Source organism: Rhinolophus sinicus, chromosome 16, assembly GCF_057876585.1.
Source record: "Rhinolophus sinicus isolate RSI-liver-muscle chromosome 16, RSI-T2T, whole genome shotgun sequence".
Lineage (NCBI taxonomy): Eukaryota > Metazoa > Chordata > Mammalia > Chiroptera > Rhinolophidae > Rhinolophus > Rhinolophus sinicus.
The window spans coordinates 127,867,991-127,890,931 of record NC_142516.1 but is presented as its reverse complement, the minus strand read 5'-3'; the positions used below and the strand labels follow the sequence as shown (position 1 = coordinate 127,890,931).

The 22,941-nt window shown below is 35.3% G+C and overlaps 1 protein-coding gene across 15 annotated transcripts in view; it reads right to left on the bottom strand.

Annotated features, from left to right (window-relative positions):
- Positions 1-22,941, bottom strand: part of NRG1 (neuregulin 1) — a 981,041-nt gene that overhangs the window by 30,559 nt on the left and 927,541 nt on the right. For 11 of the 15 annotated variants that reach the window (XM_074329683.2, XM_074329684.2, XM_074329678.2 and 8 more), the window contains one exon: positions 8,206-8,335. In XM_074329683.2, coding sequence (XP_074185784.2) covers positions 8,206-8,335 — 130 coding nt within the window. Of the gene's footprint in view, positions 1-8,201; positions 8,336-13,506; positions 13,788-22,941 lie in introns of those variants that run through there. The other 4 variants (XM_019743178.3, XM_019743172.3, XM_019743171.3 and 1 more) reach the window with 4 other exon arrangements.

Sequence of the window (22,941 nt, the reverse complement as noted above, 5' to 3'; positions counted from 1 at the left end):
AATGTCCAATAAAGAACTGTAACAAAGAGACTTTGACATACAGTCAATCGATTTGCCAAGTACAGGTGAATATCGAACTTCTGGCTTTTATTTTTATAGTTCATGACAGACTCCTCTGTAGACCCCTAAATTACTTTTTTGTAAGAACTCCTAGTATCCTCCTCGCAGACTCCCTCCCCTAAATAGAAACCTTCAATATTGTGTTTGGAATTTCAAAAGACTATAACGCTTTAACAATAAGTCTATTATTTCATATTTAAATACAATTACTGAAATACCAGTTTATGTACAATTCAATAAAGCAGTACAATCTAGTAACCAACACTTCCATACAGCATCAGTAAAATAAAAACTGTCCTTAATAATAACCTAATACACTGTGAATATCCTGATGTGCTTACTATGTAATGGACCATAGTCGGGTATTTTTTTTATTTTATACTTTATTTTATTTATTTATTCAAAATTAAGTTTATTGGGGTGACAATGGTTAGCAAAATTACAGTCATGTATTTTGAGAATCAATTTAGTGCTCTGTGTATTTTTGTATATTCTAAGTGAAGAAATTATTCCCCATTTTTTGAGGTGGATGCTAGATATATTCAAATATAATTACAGACCCCCAAGAAACTTCTAGTTATTTTACAGTTTGCTAATTTTATAAACCATTATAAATGGTTTTATGATTTTATAAATGTATAGTCAATTTATAAAGCACCCTTAGACATCTCCTTCCTTCCTTCTTTCCTTCCTTCCTTCCTTCCTCATTAATTTTCATTAGGCCCTTCCTTGATCAAGCAGGAGAAAGGAAACAAAGTCCATATCTGACATTTCCTCTTTCTTTAGTCATCGCTCTACAATGAAATATTTGGACAATTTTAAAATGCCTTGTCTAAACCAGAAAAGTTCCTATTGTCTTTTCACTCTACCTAAATAGGTATTACTTTCAGATTGTACAACATCTGAAATAATTTCTTTGGTGTCTATGTTTATAAATATCAAATAATGGAAATGCCAACAAATATATATTGAGGAATATCAGTGGGTTTAAGTGTTAGATGTTCAGGCTTTTGCTCTCTGTACAAATTGGAGCTCGCAGTGTGTATACTAGCTCAAAGACTGCTGTTCTGTTTTTCTACAGTATTATGTTGCAAATGCTGACTTTTTTCACCCCTTCGCCTGCTCAGCATTCTGGCTCGACCTCACTCACTTAATGACTGAGTATCTATGTTATAGATTATTCTTTCCCAAATGTACTGTTACTATTAGTCTGCATTTTTCCAAGATGACCCTCATTCTGTTATCTACCTTTAATTGAAATTTCTACAGGTTTTTAATTTGTGTTTTAGTGGTTTTCTTTTTTCTGGCATCATCTGCAAAAGATGTTTATTTCCTCAAGGGAATGCCTTCTTCAACATCATTAAAGAAAATATTAAATATAAAATGCTTCAATAACATTTTCTCCAGATCCAACCCTACACCTCCCCATCATGATTCAGCTAGTATGTTATCATCCCTTTTCTTTTTAATTATGATCTGGAGACTAGTTCTCAATCCATGAAATAACAGTATATATATACATGGGGTGCCATTTTGGGGGTGTTAAAATAAATGTATACAAATGGACACTTTGGTCACAGTTGCTCAAGCAGTAGTTCGTCATGATCAGAAGTGTCTGGACGCTGATGGTAACCACTTTGAGCTCCTCTTGTAATTGCAGACGTCAAATGTGACTTGTATTCATCTTTTGTTATTGGTATATATCGAATATTACAATTTTAATAGTTTTTTACTTTCTTAAAATATGTATACATTATTTTGGCATCCTTTGTATATAGTGGCCACCCTGGACTCTTGGGTAAATACTGAGGGGAAAAAAGTCCAACTTGTCCTTGTTCTCCAATGTTGTTTTTTAGTGTCTAAGACATAGAATCCCAATAATGAGAATGGCTGTGTTTATGAATTAGCCCGTCCTGTTTGAACCTTGGTGCCCTTCCCAAACCTGTGTTTGCACAGCTTGTACTGAAATGCTCATCTGTGGACTAAAACCCTTGCCATTGTTTACTCTACATGATGTATCTGTAAGTTTGGAGTCAAACAATTCAATTGGATATGGAATCAATCTACATCCCATACATCTCCACATCATTTGTGACACAATGACATATTGAGTGTTAATTTGTGGTTGTTTCTTCCTCTCTGGAGAATGTCCTTTCCTGTCTCATCAAACAAAATTCTGTAAATTTAGAACTTTACAATTTTATATACTCCACCAGCCGCATTTTAATGAAACACCTAAATATTTACTTATTACTTAAATCATTCAATGTGAATACTTGAAAACTGTACATTTTATTGTAAATAGACTATATGCCTCTCAAGGTGAGGGTTGAAGACATGTTTTTTTCATAGTCTCTGAGTAATTGAGATCCCTGTTATACATTCCCTTAGCTCCCTAAATATCCTTCACAGCACTTGGCACACCTACAATTTATAATTAAATTAATGACTTGCAATACATTAGTTACTCGCAATAGCCTCCAGACTCTATGAGGGCAAAGACAGCATGGTTTTGTTCACCACTACAGCCTGAGCACCAGCACAGAGCCTGCCTTATAGAAGGAGCTCAGTAAATGTATGTGGCTCCCTTGCTGAATTTGGAATAAAGGAAGCAAAGTTATTAAGAATACATAGGTAGTCAGTGGACCTGATTTTAGGTAAAACTGCCCCTAAATTGGTTCCTATAAAAAAAAAAAAGAATTTCGTCAATGAATCTTAGTGAGTGATAGTCAAAATAAATTAATAAATCCCTAGTAGCATATAACAGGATCCTAGATATATGAGGCACGCAGAAGAAATAGAAGCCATGGTCCTCGAGGAGCTAATGACCTAGATCTAAGCCACAAGAGTCCCACTCACTCTCTTTCACAAATGCTTCTGTATCTGTTAAAGATTACAACATTTAGAAACAGAGAAGGGCTATAGGCAAGCGTCACACCCATTCTGAAGAACGAAGTCTTCTAGGGCTGGAGTTGGAGTACAATTAGCCGTCTGTTCTTATGGACAAAAAGTTCTAGCCCAATATATATCCTTTTTATCTGTTCCAAACTTTCTCTTTCTATAGCCAAGAGGATGAGACTGCAGGACACAACCATAAATTTAATCATCATGCCTCTTTTAATTATGTTAATCCAGCGGCTAATAAGTATTACAAATATTATTTTTGCCATCATTAATATTATGCCAGGATTTTAGACACCTTAGCTAGTGTCTTTGATTTTCCCTTCCCATCTTACCCAGTCCCCAAATTTCTCTAGCCTGTACAGAAATCTCTCTTCCCTAAACATCTGCTATGTTTATGTCACTGTCCTCCTCTAAAAGTTACTCTGACTCCCTCTTAGCTCCCACAAGGTCCAAAGTCCTCTGCCTGGCCTTCAGAGCTCATACACCAGCTCTATTGTCTAGCTTAGTTTTTTGTTTGTTTGACTTCTCAGCCTGGAGCTGCTGGTCTAGATATGCCTGTCACTGTGCCTCACAGAAACCATTACTGCAACTTCAACGCTTGCCTGCTACGTATATATAAATGCTTCATAAATGATGGCTGTTGTTTATAAAGTCTTCTCCAACTTATTCTAATCTTTTCATTTCGTTCTTTGAAATCTCATTACCACAATAGTCAGCATTGTACCAATCAGCGTATTTACTCTAATTGATTCACTATTTTAGCTACTTCATTGTCCTAAACAGACTAAGTTCCCAGGGACCAGAGACCATGCCTTATATTTTCTCTGTGTTTTCAAAAATTCTGGCATAGATGTAGCTGTTCTATTAAAAAAAAGTTAATTAATTTTTCATTTATTGAGTTTAATTTATTATAACATATTTGTTGCGACCTAATCTCCTACAGGTATGTATTTTTCATAACTGTCTCTTATAATAATATAATATAGGCCCTATGTAGACTACATAGTTTCATAAAAATTAATTATAAAAATCATAAGTTCATATTTGCAAGTACCTCCCATCTTCCCATGATTTGTTTCTCTTTTGTTTTTGCACATAAGGAATACAATGATCAGTGATATTAAATGATCTGTCAAATGCAAAGTAATAAAGCTAGCTGGTGGCCTCACTAAACCAAATGAAAACTGCTAGTGTTAAATAAGATGAAGAACTGGGGATTAAACATGATAACACAGTGTATTAAGACAGGTGTATATATTTTTCCAATGTCTACAGAGAGAATGTAATGCTACCATTTACTTTTTATTGTAAGGAAAAAAAAAAGTCTTGCTTTGCCAGAGTTAGAAGTACTTTAGCAGAAACAAATTCATTTAATTTCACTGACTTCCTGGGAAGAAATTTGGAGAACATATTAACTCTATGTTATAAATAAAGATATTGTCCAGAGAGGGAAGTGAAAGGGCTCACAACTGTTCACCAAAATTGGTGGTAAAAGCTCTAATCCCCCCATGGGGAAGCCACATTTGTCCATGGGACAACATAATTGGTTTATAAATACGGTCTGGTATAAAATAATTTTTAGATTAAAAAAATCACATCAACATCTTCCCAAATAGTTTTCCACCACAACTGCTGAGAAGAACAGATACACAAAAATGAGGGAAAAAAGCAAAGAGGAAACTTTGGACAACGTCATGTTCAAATTGTCTTATTTCTTTGAACTATTTGACTACAGAGGGCATCAGAGGGTAAAAGGTGAAATGATTCTTTTCTCGTCTTTATGTAATCTGGAATAGTAACTATTTTTTTCCTAGGATAAATTTTAAATTGCTGTAGAGAGAAGAGAAACATAAAAGATGAGAACTAGCACTGAAATTCCCACACAGTGCCCAGGGGAGAAGTCCAAGTAACCAGCAAACCTCTTTTCAGAGAAGTGTTTAACTGTAATATGGTAAATCCATTTGGGACCCCTTGTTCTACATGGAGAGAGAAGAGATTTGCTGTAAAGTCTTCTACTTCAACTCCCAAGAAGACAACAGTGGATTAGGTGACCAGAGAGACTATTTGGAAACTTCCATGCTTGTGGTGTTTCTGAGTCATGTCTTTAGTCAGGGATAAAGCTGATTTGGAATGATACAGCTCATGCTTCAGCAATGTTTTGCTCTAGACAGATGGACCATATGGAAACTATGAACTGGCTTCATACACAGGACCATGATGAGCCAATGCGACATTTTAATGCTTTCTGTTTCTAGTCAAGTGGTCTAGTGAAAAGATATTATCCTAAGACATGGTATATTATGTGCCTTTTCTTCAATTCTGAGTAGCGATTATTTTTAACACTAGAAATGTTTGTAATACAGGGATTTTTTAAAAACACACTCTTATTTAAGAAAAAAGACCTGAAATATTTGGGGTGTTTAATATATTCCAATTTTTCCTTTAAGGTACTAGCTTGCTTTGATGCATCAATAAAGACATGATCCAAAAAGGGGGGGGGGGGTTATCACGATCATAGAGGTGAAAGATTTTCTTTCCAACAAGATCTAGTCATAAGCTTTAACACTTTTCTGAAAGGTTCTAATTGAAAACAAACAAATAAGTAAATAAACAAAATTATGATGCCAATTTTTGGAGAACTAGAAGACAGGCATAACTCACTAGACAATGAGCTCGGGAATATAGAGTGTTTATTCATGGTTTGCTGCTTTAATAATTATTAGAGGAATAGCAAACGTTTCACTACAAGATTAAAAAAAATACATATAGCAAGTATTTCTTTTTTTTCTGAATTCGGCTTAAAATTTAATGAAAACCTGTGTGGGTGACAAAAATGTAGTTGTTGGCACAATACCAATGTGAAACAAATGAACAGCAATTATGCGATTACATGTTTTGTATAGGACGTGGGAGGGCTACAGAATAGCTGAAATTAATATGTGGAAAATAACTGCACTGGTTCCTTAGAGGTATTTGGAAACTATCATATGTACTCACTCAGCTTGTAAATCTTTGCAAAGGCTATGATGAAAAATGATCATGTTTCATTATTATAATTAAAATATAGTGGTCTCAGATGCCTTTCTAAAGAAGTAAACATACGAGACATAGATAATATGGGTAAAATTGTTTAAAAAGGAGAAGAATTTAAGGAACTACAGTTTAAATGTTTTTCAAGGAGATTTATTAAAACATAATTAGATTGCATGCCTGAAATCAGGACAGAATAACAAGATTTCCCCATACAATAAATGAACCTCATATTTTACAGATTCTCAGGTTCTGGTATTTTCTATTTTGATCTGAGAAAATCTTATAGAAAACTATAAAAGTTGTTCATTCCAATTCACTATGATAAATATGGGGATGCCATGTCTGTACTGTATTCACAGGAAGTTGTCACAACTAAAGATTAACTCTTTGCCCTTGGTATATAGATTAGAATATACTGGTGATTCAAAAGTCAGTCTCTAAGACTAACTTTAAAACAACAAACATTGATAGACATGTGAAATAATTCAAACCTGAAAGACATATTTTTTCTTTCATTTTTACTTGCTCTTTCATTTTTATCTTGCTTTAAAATTTTAAAAAGACTTTTATGTATTAATTTTATCGTGGCTTATAACTATTGCCTATCTCTATCAAAGATACGTTTAGTAATTAAATCTCTCTTGTGATTCCTAGTCTTTTATTCACTCTAACAGACTGTATTTACTTTTATAAGTTGTCTGATTGACAAAATCAGCTATACAACTACCAAAACTTGTCTTCTGTTGGAACTGCTTCTACTCTTTTAAAAGAAGAGCCTTTGAGAGCAAAAAGCAGTTCTGGGAGGTACTTGTTCACAGCCACTAGGTCCCATGAGACACTCTACAAGACAATCCACATCTGGAACAGCACAGGGAGTAGCAAGATATTTCTTACAAAATGACATTTTTGTTTGGTGTTATGATTTTAAGACATGCCTTTTAAGATGCACTTCATTACTTACAAACAACGAAGGCTTTTTTAGAACTGGCACACAAATATTTGTTTATGATTTATATGACGTAAAATGAAAATGGCCTTTTAATTATTTCTTGTGCTTTTTTTCCATTTTGCCAACTGCTTTTTCTATGAGCTCCACTGTCTTTAACAAGCTTGCTGTTTTTTGTCAACATTTAAGTCATAAGCCATTACTCTGGAGCAGGCGACAAATTTTATGATGGTAGTTATGATGGCTTTTGTTCTCATTTAGGACAGGCGTTGCTGCTTTGGGACAGTGGGATACAGCGATTGGTCAACTGCAAAATAAATGTGTATTTTTCATCATTTCAGTGAGACATTAAACATCTCTTACCACGTCAAATTATATGAGTCCCTATACCACATGTAGCCTAAGTTTCAAGAGTAGAATTAAAATGCATGACACAATAAACACGTGCTTTTTATTGAGAACTACTAATTTTAACTGCAAGGTTTAAGTATTTAATGTCCTGATAATATCATTGCTTTATTTTACCTGTTGAGACAGAATAACTGTGACACTTCTTAAAGATGCATCAAATGCTTTGGGTCATAGAAAAGAGCACCATTCTGAATATAACAATAAATAACTGTAGTGCGTGAAAGAACATTCTGCCTTCTACACACAGTGATGCTACACATACTAACTCCATTTCCAAACACATGCAACTTGCTTTTTTTTCATTAGTGAGATCCACCTAAATTCCATTTTTAAAAATAGTTACGAAACAATACGCTAATGTCAAATGTAACAGCTATGTCAGTAAAGAATCTTCTGCCCTTCTGTTTCGTTTAGTTTTCCTATTCGGTGTGCAGGTGATCACTGGGGTAAAAGGAACATTATCTTATAGCTTAATTTACACATTGGATGGAGAAGTAGGTACTAAAAGTTATAGACTTCTATGATATTTGCACATCTCTTCCAGGTAACAATGAGGAAAATCATGAGGAAAGCAACTTTATAAATACGAAGGCAAAAACAAAAACCAAATACATCGAAGAAAGTGCAAAAAAAACCCACGAACCAAACCAAACCAAAACAAAAAAAACTCTGGAGATAACAGAGGAGATGACAAATGGTGTGAACTTTTCAAAACACTCTACAAATAAAACAGTATTATTCAGTAGGAAGCAATGGGATTGGAAAAAGAAGCAACAATACATCACGAGACATGGAATTATCGGAAAGAAGCCATTACAGAAATAAGCCACACAGAGGAGTTCTTGTCTTACTTGCATAAGTATCTTGAGGGGTTTGAAAGGTCTTTCACCATGAAGCACTCGCCTCCATTCACACAGAAAGTTTTCTCCTTCTCTGCACATTTTACAAGGTGGCTTGTCCCGGTAGTAGATGTGGATGTAGCTGGATGGAAGATAAAGAAGGGCAAAGGTTTAGGTCTATCTGGCCCTCTTCTAAGCAGCCTTTAATCTTAAACTCTCTTAAAACGAAGAGTTCACGTGAGGTACAGTGGACTTGACTAAACTTTCAGGCTTAATAAACACCAGCAAAGAAGTTAAGTAAGTACTTTTGGTATACAATTAAGTAGAATAAAATTATAAAAGGGTAATTATCATTAATCAATTAATAATTAAATAGGAAAAAGAGCTCAACATTTTTTATAGGCAATATTTTATCTTCTAAGTAAGTTGGAAATGACAAGATCTATTGTCGTTAAGTAAAATACGTTTTCCAGCACGGCTCAAAGATAATGAATGATATAGAGTTTTGTCGGTGCAACTCAAATTAAGTATCAATTTTTTACAGGCCACTAACTGATAATATTATTTATTTTGGAAATTATGGTTTATACACATATTGACTATATTTTTCAGACATAATATATAGCAAAGAGAAAGACAAGGTGGCTTATTTGTTCCTAATGAAAAATTGTATATTACTAATTGAACATATAGTATCATACAGATCAGGGGCCATTCTTTTCAAAATTTCCATTCTACTATAATTTCTACTCCAAAGAACAGTGTCAAAATGTCCAAGTGATATCATACTTTTGAGGAAATGGAAAGATAGTCAAATATTGCTGAAAATGTAGTGAGACACTATAAAATTCACCTATTGTGAATTAGGAGTAGAAAGAAGTCTTAATTTTGGTTTGTAACATCTTCATGTAACAAGGTTGTTATTCACTTATCAAATCTCACAGTCATCTGAAAGTAAAACTGAAAATGATTCGTCCACCATTAGGTGCACGGATTAAATGTAGCCAAAGCTCTCAGTTCTGAGACTAGAAGGGCATTTATTATCAGAACTCCCCACTACACCACTCAGAACACCACCGGCAGTGCTCAGTCTCAACCAAATGCAGTATAATTTAAAGAATGTTTATCATCGATATGTTCAGGAAAAAAAATACAAAACCAGTATGTCAAGCCAATGAAGATTCTATTTACTCTCTCAGAAAAAAACAGTCCATCTTTCGACAAAATTCTTTCTTTGTCTACTGACTCATCCTTTGTGATTTTGAATCCTGTCTTCCTTATTAATTTCTATTTCATTATTTGTATATGAGAGTCAGGTGCCCCTATGTACTCTTACTTGACCTGGCATGTATTATTTTTCCATTTTCGTTCGCCTTTCTTTTTCATTTCCTTCACAAGCACGTTTTGTTTTGGCTTTTAACCCAATTTGCCCTCTAACTCTGCTTGATTTTTACTCTACCTGATAGAAATTCTCAACATCTGATTATTCAGTTTTTGAATCACTTAAGACCTTTCATGCCTTTTATTCTTCTGTTTCAAAATGAGGCATGTTTTTGGACCATTTCAGTCTTCTCAGCATGGGTTTTAGGAGTAAGAGCGAAGGACAGTCAAAATGACTTGTACTTTGGAGATAGATCTGGCTCAGATCCCAGCTCCTACTAGTTTTGTGTCTTTGAGCAAGTCATTTAACCACCCAGATGTCCAATTTTCCCATTTAGAAAACAGGGGTAATGGTACTCTTAGAGAATTTTTGTAGTGATTATAAACAATCCAGGCAAAGGAACTGGCACAAAACTGGCACTCAATGAATAATAGCAGGTATTATTACTGGGCAAGTAGGGAAGGTATTCATTAATCAAATAAAAAGATTCCCCAATGGAAATCTGGGGATTTCAAAGATGCATGCTATTCTTGAATCATGATTATGGATAATTAAGAAATGGTTCAATTTATTATTATTATTATTATTCCAACAAAAAGTCCCTTTCAAAATGTATCCCTAGGTATCCTTCACAGGTCTACAAACCAAACAAAAGACACTAGGAAAAGTAAGGAGAGAGGTGATTTTATCCTCCATTATCAGCTATATTTTACCATCTTTACCAGGAAGAGGGGAATGTAAATAGCAAGCAACATTTGGTCTGTAAAATTATAGAGTAGAAAACATTTCTATACATCACCTAACGTATAATTTAACATAATATTATATTTGTATGTGAAAAGCTGTTTACGTGGGTACTATGTGTTAATTTCATCCATGGTGATTGCTTTTAAGAAACGCTACGAGGAAGTTTGCCTTAAGTATTAAAGGTTTTGTACTTAAGACTTTCAACTGCTGACAGGATTCCATGGGATGACAAATCAGGCAGGGTATCCGTGCTGTCCCAGGTGACAGTGCTGAACGGACCACCTGCAGTGTGCTGTCACCACTCATTCCTGCAGGGGAACTCCAAGCCTCATGAAGACCCCAGGGTCCATGAATCTCTGACAGCTTGCTAAGGATTATCCCTCAGCAAACACTGCACTGGGCTCTTTCAGAACAAATCTGAGGCTTTTGCTAAAAGCAACAAAACCACCATCTTCCCAAAGCAGACACTCAATTTATAAATTGTAAACTAACAATTAAGATTAGCAGTGATATATACACAAGAGACAGATGCATCATACCTATTCCTTGGACTTTCTCATCTTGTGTTATCAAATAAATAAGATTAATAAACATGTGTTAAAACTAGAAATAATCTCCTTTTTCTGGTCCTTGAAAAATGTTTTTCCCTGAAATGATTATCCTTTTAATGCTATACTGCAGCTCCAAGTTATGACACATCATTTGAAAAATTCTTAGATCATTACTTGAAACTAGCAATGGGCTATTTAATAGTAAAATAATTCTCAGAGACAATTAAGTAGTAACTACCTCATACGGTCATGGACTATCGTACTTAGAGCACTTTTATCTTTTAGCAGCAGCAAGAACAAAAATGATCATGGAATTGTAAAGCAGCAATGAACTCCCAGGTGATGCAAAGTGTGAACTGACTAGGTACAGCTGTTCTGAACCAACAGTCAAACACAGGAATAAGTTGTAATTGTCAGAAGAACCTAGGATGGATATAGTGATATGTGCACACTTCAGATTTTTGCCACGTTTCCTTTTACTCTCCTTAGTTGAACACAGTGCATAGTCAGTCCTAAGCAGATCTATCAATTCTGCACTAATATCTGCTCTATTTGGTTTACATATACTGTATTGCTAAGTCAGTGTCCATTTGGTAATTCTGACAAAGCAGCTTCTTAAAGCAAACTCTGGAAGCAACGTTCTTTCTGGGAGAACTGGGAGGAGTTTGTTAGTGGTGAAATGAAAGGTTTTGGACACAGCATGTTTCCATATATAGAAGATGATCCTCACAGTTGTACCTGGAAGTAAGTGAAGTAGATCTCACTCATTCACTACTTAATAAACCCTGTCTCCCTTTGCTTTGTGACTCATTTGTCATAATTGGGGAGTTTGTCATCTTCTAGTAAGTGCTAAATGAACAGCAATTAGGGACACTATGAAATAGGACTCCATCTTAGGTTTGTCATTTATATGAACACTGTATCCCTAACACACTTTCCTTGGGATGCTAGCAAGTACAATCATATAAGGAAGAAAGTGTAAATAAAGCAGTAACTCGTTACCAGAGAATGTATTTTGGGGTGCTTCACTCTTCCTGGTTTTTCTTGGAAAAACAGGTCAAGACTGCGGCTTTGGAGACTAAGATCACCATTTCCAGACTCCCAAAATCCACACCATACACTAGGACTCCCTCCTTCTTTCTCGCCTCCCTCCCTCCTTCCCTTCCTTCCTCCCTTCCTTTTTTCCTCCCTCCCTCCCTCCCTCCCTCCCTCTCTCCCTCCCTCCCTCCCTCCCTCCCTCCCTCCCTCCCTCCCTCCCTCCCTCCCTCCCTCCTTTCCTTCCTTCCACAATTGTTTAATGATTACCTATTATGTGCAAGGCATAATAACAACAACTAGAGTTAAAAATTGTAAGTCTGTGAACAAATCTCCTTCAAAGGAGACCTTTATAGAAAAGCTGTAGTGAAATGACACTGTAGTTCGCTGAAAAGAATCAGGTCCAAGGCTCAATTTTGCCAATTACTATCCGTGTGTCTCTTGTCCAGCTAACCTGCCTCAGTAAATTCAGCTGTAAAAATGAGATATCCCAGGGTTGTTGTGAAGTGTGATAAAATACTTTGTCAGTTGCAACACTGCACACAAATACATTACTATTACTATTATTATTATTACTATTACTAATGGTATAAATATGGAAGAAAAAGAAGAAAAAGCTTTTCTGTGCAGGCTCTGGAATTGTATATAATCAAGCTGCAAATGTTGTTTCCTAGTAAATTATTATTCTGCGGAATATGGAGAGAGATAGTCTAATTAGGAAGGGTAACCACTGCATGATTGTAAAGCATTAAGTAAATATCAACAATCTACTTTAATTTTAGCACAACCTATAAAATAAATTGAACAATTTGGTTTAAAAGAAAAAAGAAACTAACATCTTAAATGTGTAATTATTTTCAACTTTCAAGAGCCACACAATTCTTCAGTATTTCTAACTGAACTTCCAAGTTACATGAATTAAGTTCACTTACAATATTGTGTGTTATTTTAAACAGTTTAAAAACTATAAGATATTTAAAAGTAGTGTGAAGTCCATTGTATATGGGACAGGGTATAAACTGTTTATAACTTAACATTTTGAAAATCACATACCACTGCACACTTAAAAACACACGGAATATAAATTTGAGGAGTAATTAATTGTCCTCTGTTCTATTACTAAATATCTTCGCATAGAATCAAACAATATTTCCCGTACAATGCCAGGCTTTTTCTGCTCAAGGCAGGCTAAAAAGAAAATAATGCTGGAAAGAATGTCTTACTTTCTTGCTGGCTTTAAATGGTGTTTTCCTTATCAGTGAAGTAGACAGCAACAACAGGCCACAGCCATTACACAAATGCAAATTACAGATAAGAAGTCACTCTATTCTTTGACAATTAGCAGGAATTAGCATCAGTGTACAGTGTTTACCCCAATGAGCAATCATTAGATCTTGTCTTCCCTGCGTGAATGAATCTTTACTAGCAGTTCTTAGGACAATTTTTAATGCTTTACTTGCAAAAAACTAAAGTAAATAACTATGTAGTTTTCTCAACGAAATATAAAAATTTAAACAATTATTATATTCCATTAAATATGAAACTGTCAATTGCTACAACATTACAGGTTTTTTATTTGTTTGTTTTTTTAAACCTTACCTGTGATATCTTCAATGGCTATGAATTTAGAAATCTGCATATTTTCTTGCTCTTTGATCTCCCAGTTAAAAAAAAACCTGCAATTATTACTCTTGCTCAGAATACAGTGCCTCTGCAATTAGTACTAGGAGCACTTTGAACTCCTACTGGGAAAAAAATGCTTACATGGCTCCTGAAAATGAAGCTCTGGATGGAGCAGAAGCTGAGCGGGAAAAGCTGTGCTCCCTAAATGTAGCTTCTACAGACGCCAAGGAAATGACAGAGTCATTTGGCTTTCCAGAGGAAAAGCCCAGAGTCAGAACTACTGCAGCACTGTCATTCTGGTTTGGCATCTTTTTGTGAGTCGTAATTCAATACTATGCTGAATAGCAAATAGGTACTTGCAAAGGACAAAAATGACAGGAAGAGATCAAAGAAACCTATACTGACTTGGAGGTTCCCAGAGCCAATATTGTGACCTAAAGTAGCATACCATCTTCTTGGCCTCTCTCCTCTACTGAACTTTGTTAAGGAAACAAAAAAGGAAGACAGAACCCTCATGAGACCACAAATGGAACCAAAACTTCCTAAAGTAGAACTTCCTAAAGCATCTCACTTTATGGACTTAGTTAATAAGCTAGAAGTACTCAGAGGTTCGTAGACTATGTACAAGGTGAGAGTTTGTCCAAAAAACAAGTTGACACAAGATTGGAGATTAACTGCTTTAAACGATGAACTGGGGCTTTGCCCTCCTTTAAACACACAGAATGGTGGACCAGAACAAACTTTACTATATTTTATAGTTTAGCCCATATTTAAAAAGAAGAAACACATAATCTTAAAAGAGTAATTCTGTAATCTTCAATAAAATACCTCTAGCTAAGAATTCACAAAAGTGCACAGGGGAAGGATGCACAAGGTCATATAAGTGAATTAGGAAATGCTTGTTTTCTGTTTTGTTAAATGTATATTGGGGCTGAAGGAGGTTAATGGATTGCCTTTAGATCCCTCTCTCTCTTCCAAGCACTCTGGGCAGACCCTAACATTATTTCTTCCTTGTTTAGTAGAATGAAAAGTGACCTCTGGGTGTTTCTCCTCATAAAAAAAAAAAAAAAAATTGTAATTTTTGTTATAACACTGATCTCATTTGCAGCTAAACAGAAAGCAGATTCTAAGCTCCCAGCAGTTGCTGAGCAAATGATTTGATGTCACTAGATAGAGTTATCCTTAGAAAAATAAAATTCTCAAGAAAGGTTATTTCTCAAAAATACAAGTTGCCATTTATTTTCTTTTTTTATGACAGCACATTTCACTCATGACACAATATAATCATTGTAGTCTACTTCTTTGAGCAGCATCTCAATGACATAAGTGCCTTGTAGGATGTCACAGTTTTTCTGAAGAGGGAGAGTCTCTTCCCACAGTGGATCATTGGCTGGGTGAAGTCACAAGAAAGCTACACTTTTCTTCCTTACAAAGCCAATAATATTTCCTTAGCTAAGAAGCCAACTCCAGAAATACAGTTCTGCTATATATAATATTGTTTACTAATCACTGACAGTTTTATATGAGTATAAAATTTCCATAGCTGGGAGTTGACAGACTTTCAAGCTGTCCCTTGAATCTGTTCCCATCAATACCTATTCTAAAGGATTCAAATTCATCTAGCCTGCAAAGCAAATATTAGCAGTCCATTTGACTGGCTTAATTTGATATATTTTTAGATCTCATCAGGTTAAATGTAGATGGCACACATTTTTTACTGTACTCTGCATTTTCTACCAATATCACATTGGTTGGGAGAAGGTCATGTCAATGCACAAAATGTTAACCTGTCACTTTCCAAATTAGTTAAATGTTTTGAGCACCCAACAAAACAAATCAAAACAAAGAGAACTGATTAAGGATTCAGTTATTCAGTGAGCTGCTAAAATTACCATGTGACATTTAATGACATAGGTTAATTTATTCATCAACTAAAATACATTTAAAAATGAAAGTAGATGAAAGGTCAAAAAATGGAAACTATATGGCAAATTCATATTCAACAATTTTTTTTTAATTGTGGCATATTAAAAAATAAAAGCCATATGATCATTTCAACAGACATGGAATCAACCTTTGATGAGATTAAAAATCAATTTCTGTAAAACTATCCATTAAGTATTCTTATCCCCAAAAATCAAACCTGAATTTAATCAAACATCCAGATACAACTCCTAATTTACAGGAAGTACATAGGTCAGAGGAACATATTAAAAGACACCTTAGGATACAATCTCTAAAACCCAGATTACAAGGCAAATAACCTGGTTTCTTAAAACAACAACAACAAAAACAAACAAACAAATAAAAATTAAAGGAGACAAAGACAGCTAGAGACAGCATGATAGGGTGAAATCAAAGAAAAATCCAAAATACAAACATTTAAAAGAGAATTAGGAGACATATAAACCAACAAAGATGTGTGAAACTTATTTGGATCCTGATTCCAATAGTTATAAATGAATGATATTTATGAGAGGAAATCTGATCACTGATTAGGTAACTAACATTACTAAGGGACTATCATTCATTCGTGGTGTGTCGAATGTATTATGGCTATATTTAAAAATAGTCTTTATCTTTTAGAGATACATACTGAAATATTTATACATTAAGTAGTAAGATGTCTGGGATTTACTTCAAAATAGTTAAGAAGGAAGGGAAGCGAGAGTGATCAAGATGAAACAAAACTGATAATTGCTGAATTAGATGATGGCTACCAGGAGACTCATATTGTTTCTAAACTTTCAAATATTTAAATGTATATTATACGTGAACATGTTTAAATATATGCATAAATATTTTTAAAATAAAGTGCCAAAAATATCAATCTCAGGTTTTTCAGCATGTCTTTATAAAGTAAAATTAGAAATGATACTGTATATCATCTAAAAATATCAACTTTTCGCTAACCACCTAAATCATACCTAACATTGAAATTCTAGAGATTTCCATTATTGTCAACAGTACGCCAAGGATGTTGACTACCAATGCTATTATTTAACATTGCTCTGCAAGTTGTACCCAATGCAATAAGACGAGAATAAAAAACTATAGTATAATCGTAGGAAATGAGAAGATAAAAATAATGATCATTTGAAGATGACATAACTGGATACCAGTATTAATTAGCAAGAAAACCCAATGAAATAAAGGAATCATATTTATAATAGCAACAGGAAATATAAATCAATTAGTCTTGCCAGTTATGAATCTAACAATAAATATGCAGAATAGGAAATCTTTTAAAAGGGTGATATATTAAAAAGAGGAATTAGGTCTGTGCTTGGGGAAGAAGAAGGCATTCCATTAAAGGGAAAAGCAAATGAATTTGTGGAGGTAGAAAATTGAATGTCATGTTTAGTGAAAGGAAGCAGCTCAGTTTGACTAGGAGATGGATTATAAATAGAAAGAGGGAGTTAATGATGCTATACCATAATAATGCATGCTCATCAGAGAAACCTTTGCTAACCTGGCTGGAATTAATTTTTAATCTGTAGGCCAGGGAGAGAGTTGGGTTTTTGAGTAGGTCTATAATTTATAAAATTAAGGGTCTATTCTATAGCTTTTGGAAGGGGAGGAAATGGAGGTGAGGAGACCAGAAGAAGCTATTACAAAGGTACAGGTGAGAGAGGAAGATCGCTCAAACCAGAACACTAATTATGGGAAAGGATTAGGGGCGATGGTTAAGAAACAACACAACTTTGTATTATTTATACACATTAAAATTAGGCAGGAGCTAAATGCTGGAGTTCATTTGTGTTTCACACATTGTATTGCACCTCTTTCTAAGGCATTCAAACTGTTTAATACACATTTTCTCATTACTCTGTACACGATCTAGGAAATACCCATGGGTAGACAGAGGACTAAGGCCCTTTCTCAGTATTCAGTGCTCATGGATAAAGTGACAATGTCTAAGTTACAGCCAAGACTACATGATTGATGGTTTCCTAATCTGACTATACCACATGTCTTCTGATATAAAGGAACCCACTAAAAAGAGACAGTACCACAGCTGGCCTGAAATTATACGTTAGACAGGTGATCGAGGCAGCGAAGTTCCTAAAAGTTATGGGAGCATCTTCATGACAGGAAATGATTGCTGACAAATAATTAATTTGAACTTTCAAAGTTTTGAATAAAGGAGCCTGCATAATAGTGGAGAAAAATAGGGTCTAGTAATCCAGACACAATCTTCTAAGTGTTTCCGGTTTGAGCCAGGCCTCTTCTTCGATCAGTGGGTCTCTACCACAAGAAGCCCGAATAATGTTCTGTAGACTGCCACCTTTGCAGCCCTAAGACACCAGATTGCACATTGCTACAAACCAGTTAGCCAAATTCCTGCAATTCTGGGTTTGTGTGATGGTTGTGGACCTAAACAGCCAGATTCTGTTTCCAGCAACATACCATTTTCCTCATGAAGGTGAACAGTTGCTGCATATAAAGTAACGAAGTAGTAAAAGCATGTTTGAACATATGAATCTTGCTCTGCAACACTTGGCTAATTTCAGTCCATAGATTTTCCCAGAAGTCCCAGGAGTTCCTTGTTCCCAGGTCCGTGATCAGAATAGCAAAACACCCCTCCCTGGTATGTCATGTGTTATTAAATGTGTATCTGCAGTTTTTATGTTCCCAGCACAAATCCTACGTAATCAAATAATATGGAAAATCTAACTTTTTTCAATACCGTTACTGTCATTTACACAACAACCAAACAAACAGGAATGAAACAAGCTTTCAAAAAAACACATAATTTTAAATGCATCACCTCAAGCAAACTTTTTGCCCTGCCCCCAAAGGACTGAGCTGACCCCAAAATATTTAGTTCATAACAGGTCTTGTTTCTCTAAAGAGCATACATTATACTTTTAAGGTTAGAGATGGGGGAAGCGGGGGAGGTAAAATTACAGGCAAATCCTGTGTCTTGGCAGGAACTGGGCCAAAATGATAAATTAGACTTGACTACATTATGCATAAAGGAGCTTTCCTTCAGCCTTCATTTTTAGTTGTTGTTGTCTTTAACTTCTGGGCCTCTATACGCCTACATAACAGGTACCTGTTTTTCTCCTGTTGGCATTAGAATTTGCTGTTCAATGGAAGTAGGCAGGTGAACACTTTGAGCTCTTTTTCCCAAGCATACAATATTTTTAAAAAGCTGGAGCCATGTGTTCAGTGTCTTGCTCTCACCATCTGGCCTGGCTCTTTTATAGCTCTATATCATTTGGTTGTTGGAAGAACTCAATGGAACTCACCCTGCTTAGAGTTAAAACAGAAAAAGGACATGCTGAATCACATCATTAAAAAAAGGTAGAGTAGAGGTCAGGGCCTTATCTACACTTGCCTGGCTATTTCCCTGCACTGCCAGAAACAGGGACTATTAAGAAAGTCCACACATAAGATCTTAGTTATAATTTATTAGCTTTTTTCCCTGGTGGTGATATATCTATCTGTGTATATGGACTAATAAAACACTTCCATCTCCTGGAGCTATAATAATTCAAAATGGCTGAGGTCTTCCCCCTTTTAAAACAGAAACCATTTTGTAGACAGTGCAAGTGTGTGTTTAATACAGATCTTTGCTCTTTGCATTCATTTCTAAGGTGCTTCATACCCAAACACTGATAAAGAAAACAGCTGAAAGCAGGGGATCATGGCTGTTCAACACACCAGCCAAAAGGGAACCATGGCTCTACAAAGCCAGCTATAACAAAAATCAAAGCAGGCAGAACCAAATCCTAGGCCATGTCTACTATGCTAACTTAATTCCTCATATTCCCGTAGAGGAGTCAAATATCTTCAGTTGAGATTTGTCATTTATTCAAAAGCTTTCAAGAAGTCAAACACTTTGCAATACCAAATGGCATGTCTAGTAGGAGTCTGCACTGCTGTTCTGCTCAAATACGATAGGATTGCCAATACCTGGTGAGAATTTTCCATTTCAGTAACTACAGAATCCAGTGAGTACAGTAATGGGGAAACATGTGCAGAGTTAGTTATGCTTCTGAACCCCACTGAGGGAGAGTTCACAGGTGACAAGTTCTGGTTCCATTTCTAAGCAGAAACAAGGCCTTCCTAGGCAAAAGAGAACTTGTTAACAAGAAGAAACCAGACCTCTGACCCTATTCTTTAAAAAGACCTGTTTTATTCATAGCTTCCCCTTAAGAAATCCTTACTTCTGAAGAATTTTGAAATATAGAACACTTTTGTTGAAGGAGTCAGAGATTTCTCTTGATTACACACCTTTTTGGTGTGTGAGACATTCAGTCACAGGGATATAATTATCTCTTCAAAGCGATCAGTCACAGGGTAGAAGACCCTTCTGTTGAGAGACTCCCTTTACCTTGTACCTTAATGTCCAATATCATGAACTGACAACTCTAATGCTTGCATTTTTCTCAAAGTTTGAAGAATTCAGGGAAGTCAGTCATTGTTCTATGGAAACCGCACAAATCCCTGGAATTAAATGGTGATAATAAAAAAGGAGCTTAATCACCAGTTAGATGTTGCAAGAATTCAGCAATTCTTCATTGCCCCTCATACTGTTCTCCATTAAAGATTATTAGAAGCTGTCAAATGGCTACATGGATCTATCACAGCCATTGGATTGTGCCTGAGGTCTGAGGTTCAGGCTTGGGAAGCTAGCCTCACCACTTGCCAGAGCATTCTGCGTGTGTGCGTGTGTGTGTACGCACACATGCATGTTGTGTGTTGCATGTGTGAGCTGGTGACTTGGCTTTCCTTTCATTGGAAAATCAAACTGCACTCTGCCACCCACTTACTGAAAGGATGCTTTATATTCTTCAGATTTTTTTTCTTTTTGTAGAAGAAATGAAAGGAACTGAAACATCCATTGGTAAATAAGGAATGTAGGCTAGTTTGTCCTTAACTACATAAATGTCATCACTTCTGTAATCAAAGCTCTTTTCCTAGAGCTAGAAAAGTACCTAAGATATCCTAGAATTTCCCCCCAATTTTTGTTTTCTAGACTTTTTGTTTTAATCCCATCAATTGACATTAGCTCACCATAAAGTCAAATATACTTTTAAGTGTACTAAATATAAACAAATTCATTAGTTAACAATACTACTAGAATATATGATTACTCTTTAAATTTTTAAAAATTCAATTTATCCTTTACCAAATTCACTCCTACAAATGTCCACTTGGTGATTTTATTTGTTTTCATTTTTTGCTTGTATGTTTGTTTGCTTTAAGGATTTGAAGACCATTTCATCTGTGAATTATTTTATTTGTAAATGATACATTTTAGTTGTTCAAAGGTGAGCAAGCAGAACACATGGACGAACAGATGGAAATTATAAATGAATGCATAGTGTCAAAATATTTCTTCTGAAGTCAGAACGAGGCATTGGCAAACCCATAGTATTATCCATAGAAAATGCTGGCTGCATATATTGAAAACAAAACAAAAAACAAACAAAAAAATGTCAGAGAGAAAGTAAACAACAAAAAATTAGTCTGATGGTAGATGCATGGGAGAGAATTAGAAAGGATGTTCGTTCTGTGAAAACTTAGCCCTTCTTGGGAGCTAACAGTGAATTAAAAGTTCAATTTAATTAGGAGGGTCTGGGATGCCAGTTTTGTGATGTAAATAAGGCTGTATATTCTTCAGGAAATACACTTAGACAGTCACAGGAGGGTTTACTGCCACTGAAAGGGCTTTTGATGATCAAGTGAAAGGTGGTAACAAACCTCAGTTTATTCCTTCCTGTGGAAAGTACCATACTTGTATTCCTTGAGCTGACAGGCTGGAAAATTGCAATTTATAGTAAAGTCTAGCTTCAAATCCTGACATGAAGTTGGAGTTTCCCATGCAGAGCTATAATAATAATGATATGGCAACAAGGAAACTTAGAGAAATTGAAAAAAATCTCATGAAATATAATCTGTTAAACGGACAATGTGATCTATGCTGCTGGAATCACATGCTATAGAAGAGACAGGTAAACTAAGTATATATGCAAAGGTCAAAAGAGAAAAGGTGACTGAATAGGAAGTGAGTTGTGTCTTCTGATTTGTGGGGGGATCAGTGTTCCAGGCTCAAGACAACACAACTGACCGTTTCAGCAACTCTGTGAAAGAAGTCATGAAAGACCTAACTCTAGAGATGAGAAATATATCTGATTTATTAAAACTTTTGCTCTATTTTAACAGAAACTGTGACTAGGGAAAGCGTGAGGTCAGAACAACGTTCCAACTGTTCTTAGATCACAGATCCGCAGGAGCAGAGGTCCAGACAGATGGGATCCATCACTATCTTAAGTAATTACAAGAACTACCAGGGTTGGCACTGAAGTCTTAATCTTAACTACCTGAAAAATGATCAGGAGCATTTTCTGATCAAAATAACAAAGAGAACATGACCTCAATCCTCAGCTAAACTTGATGACTTAATAAGGTAAAAACAGTATGTTCGAAGTTAGCTGAGAAGTAATCATTTTAACAAGGTTGACATAGATCTGTACTGATTCCAAATATAGAACTTGATATGTGTAGCATTTCCAATTCCTCAGGCATAATTTAAAATAAGAGACAAGTTCTTCAAAGATTATTCAAAAGTGAAACAACACACACTGTTGCTGCTAACTAGGAAGATAATGCTAAACTCCCCAACACACTTCTCTCATTTCCTACCTCCAACTTCTTTTGTAAAAAAAAAATAAAAGTAAATAAAAAAAAAAAAAAAAAATAATAACAACAAATAGGCCTGGTTATCAATCTGTATAAGGTCACGAAACACTTTACAGGCAATTCTCACTAAACATATCATCGAAAATGGAAATTAAATTTAAAAAAAATAAAAATTGGAACAATCTACATTGCACTATCATCTTTACTTGTAATAGAAAGTGTTCTTTTCTGTCCCAGAAGCATGGAAGTCAGAGAAACTGTCTTGATTCTTCCACATGCTAGAATGGAGGTCTACAAAGTACTGTGTGGGATATGGTTACTGCAAAGTGTAGGAGACGGAACCATCAGAGTAATTATAGGCTCAAAGAGAAAACTAAGGAAAAGGTCCCTGTCAGGCTTACTGCTTACTTAGACGAATTCTCTTGCCCTGTATCCAACCTAGTGTGAAATCTTAAAAAAGCATTGCCACCTTTGTGGGAATACAATAACCCTTCTGTTGCCTTTCTTGTTATAGAAAAAATTAGCCATTCATAATACTCATATTTCTAGAACATGACCCATCATAAAATATGTCCCAATGAAGTAAAGAGTTAAATACCAAAGACTGAGGTTAAATATGCTTACAACTACCATTTCTGTTGAACTATTTACCATGTTCTGGCTTTAAGGTGATCTTCAAGGTAGTCAAGGGAAAGATACTAAAGAAATGAGAAGCAGAGAGAAAAGACATTTTATATTGCAAAGATGGAAGAATTC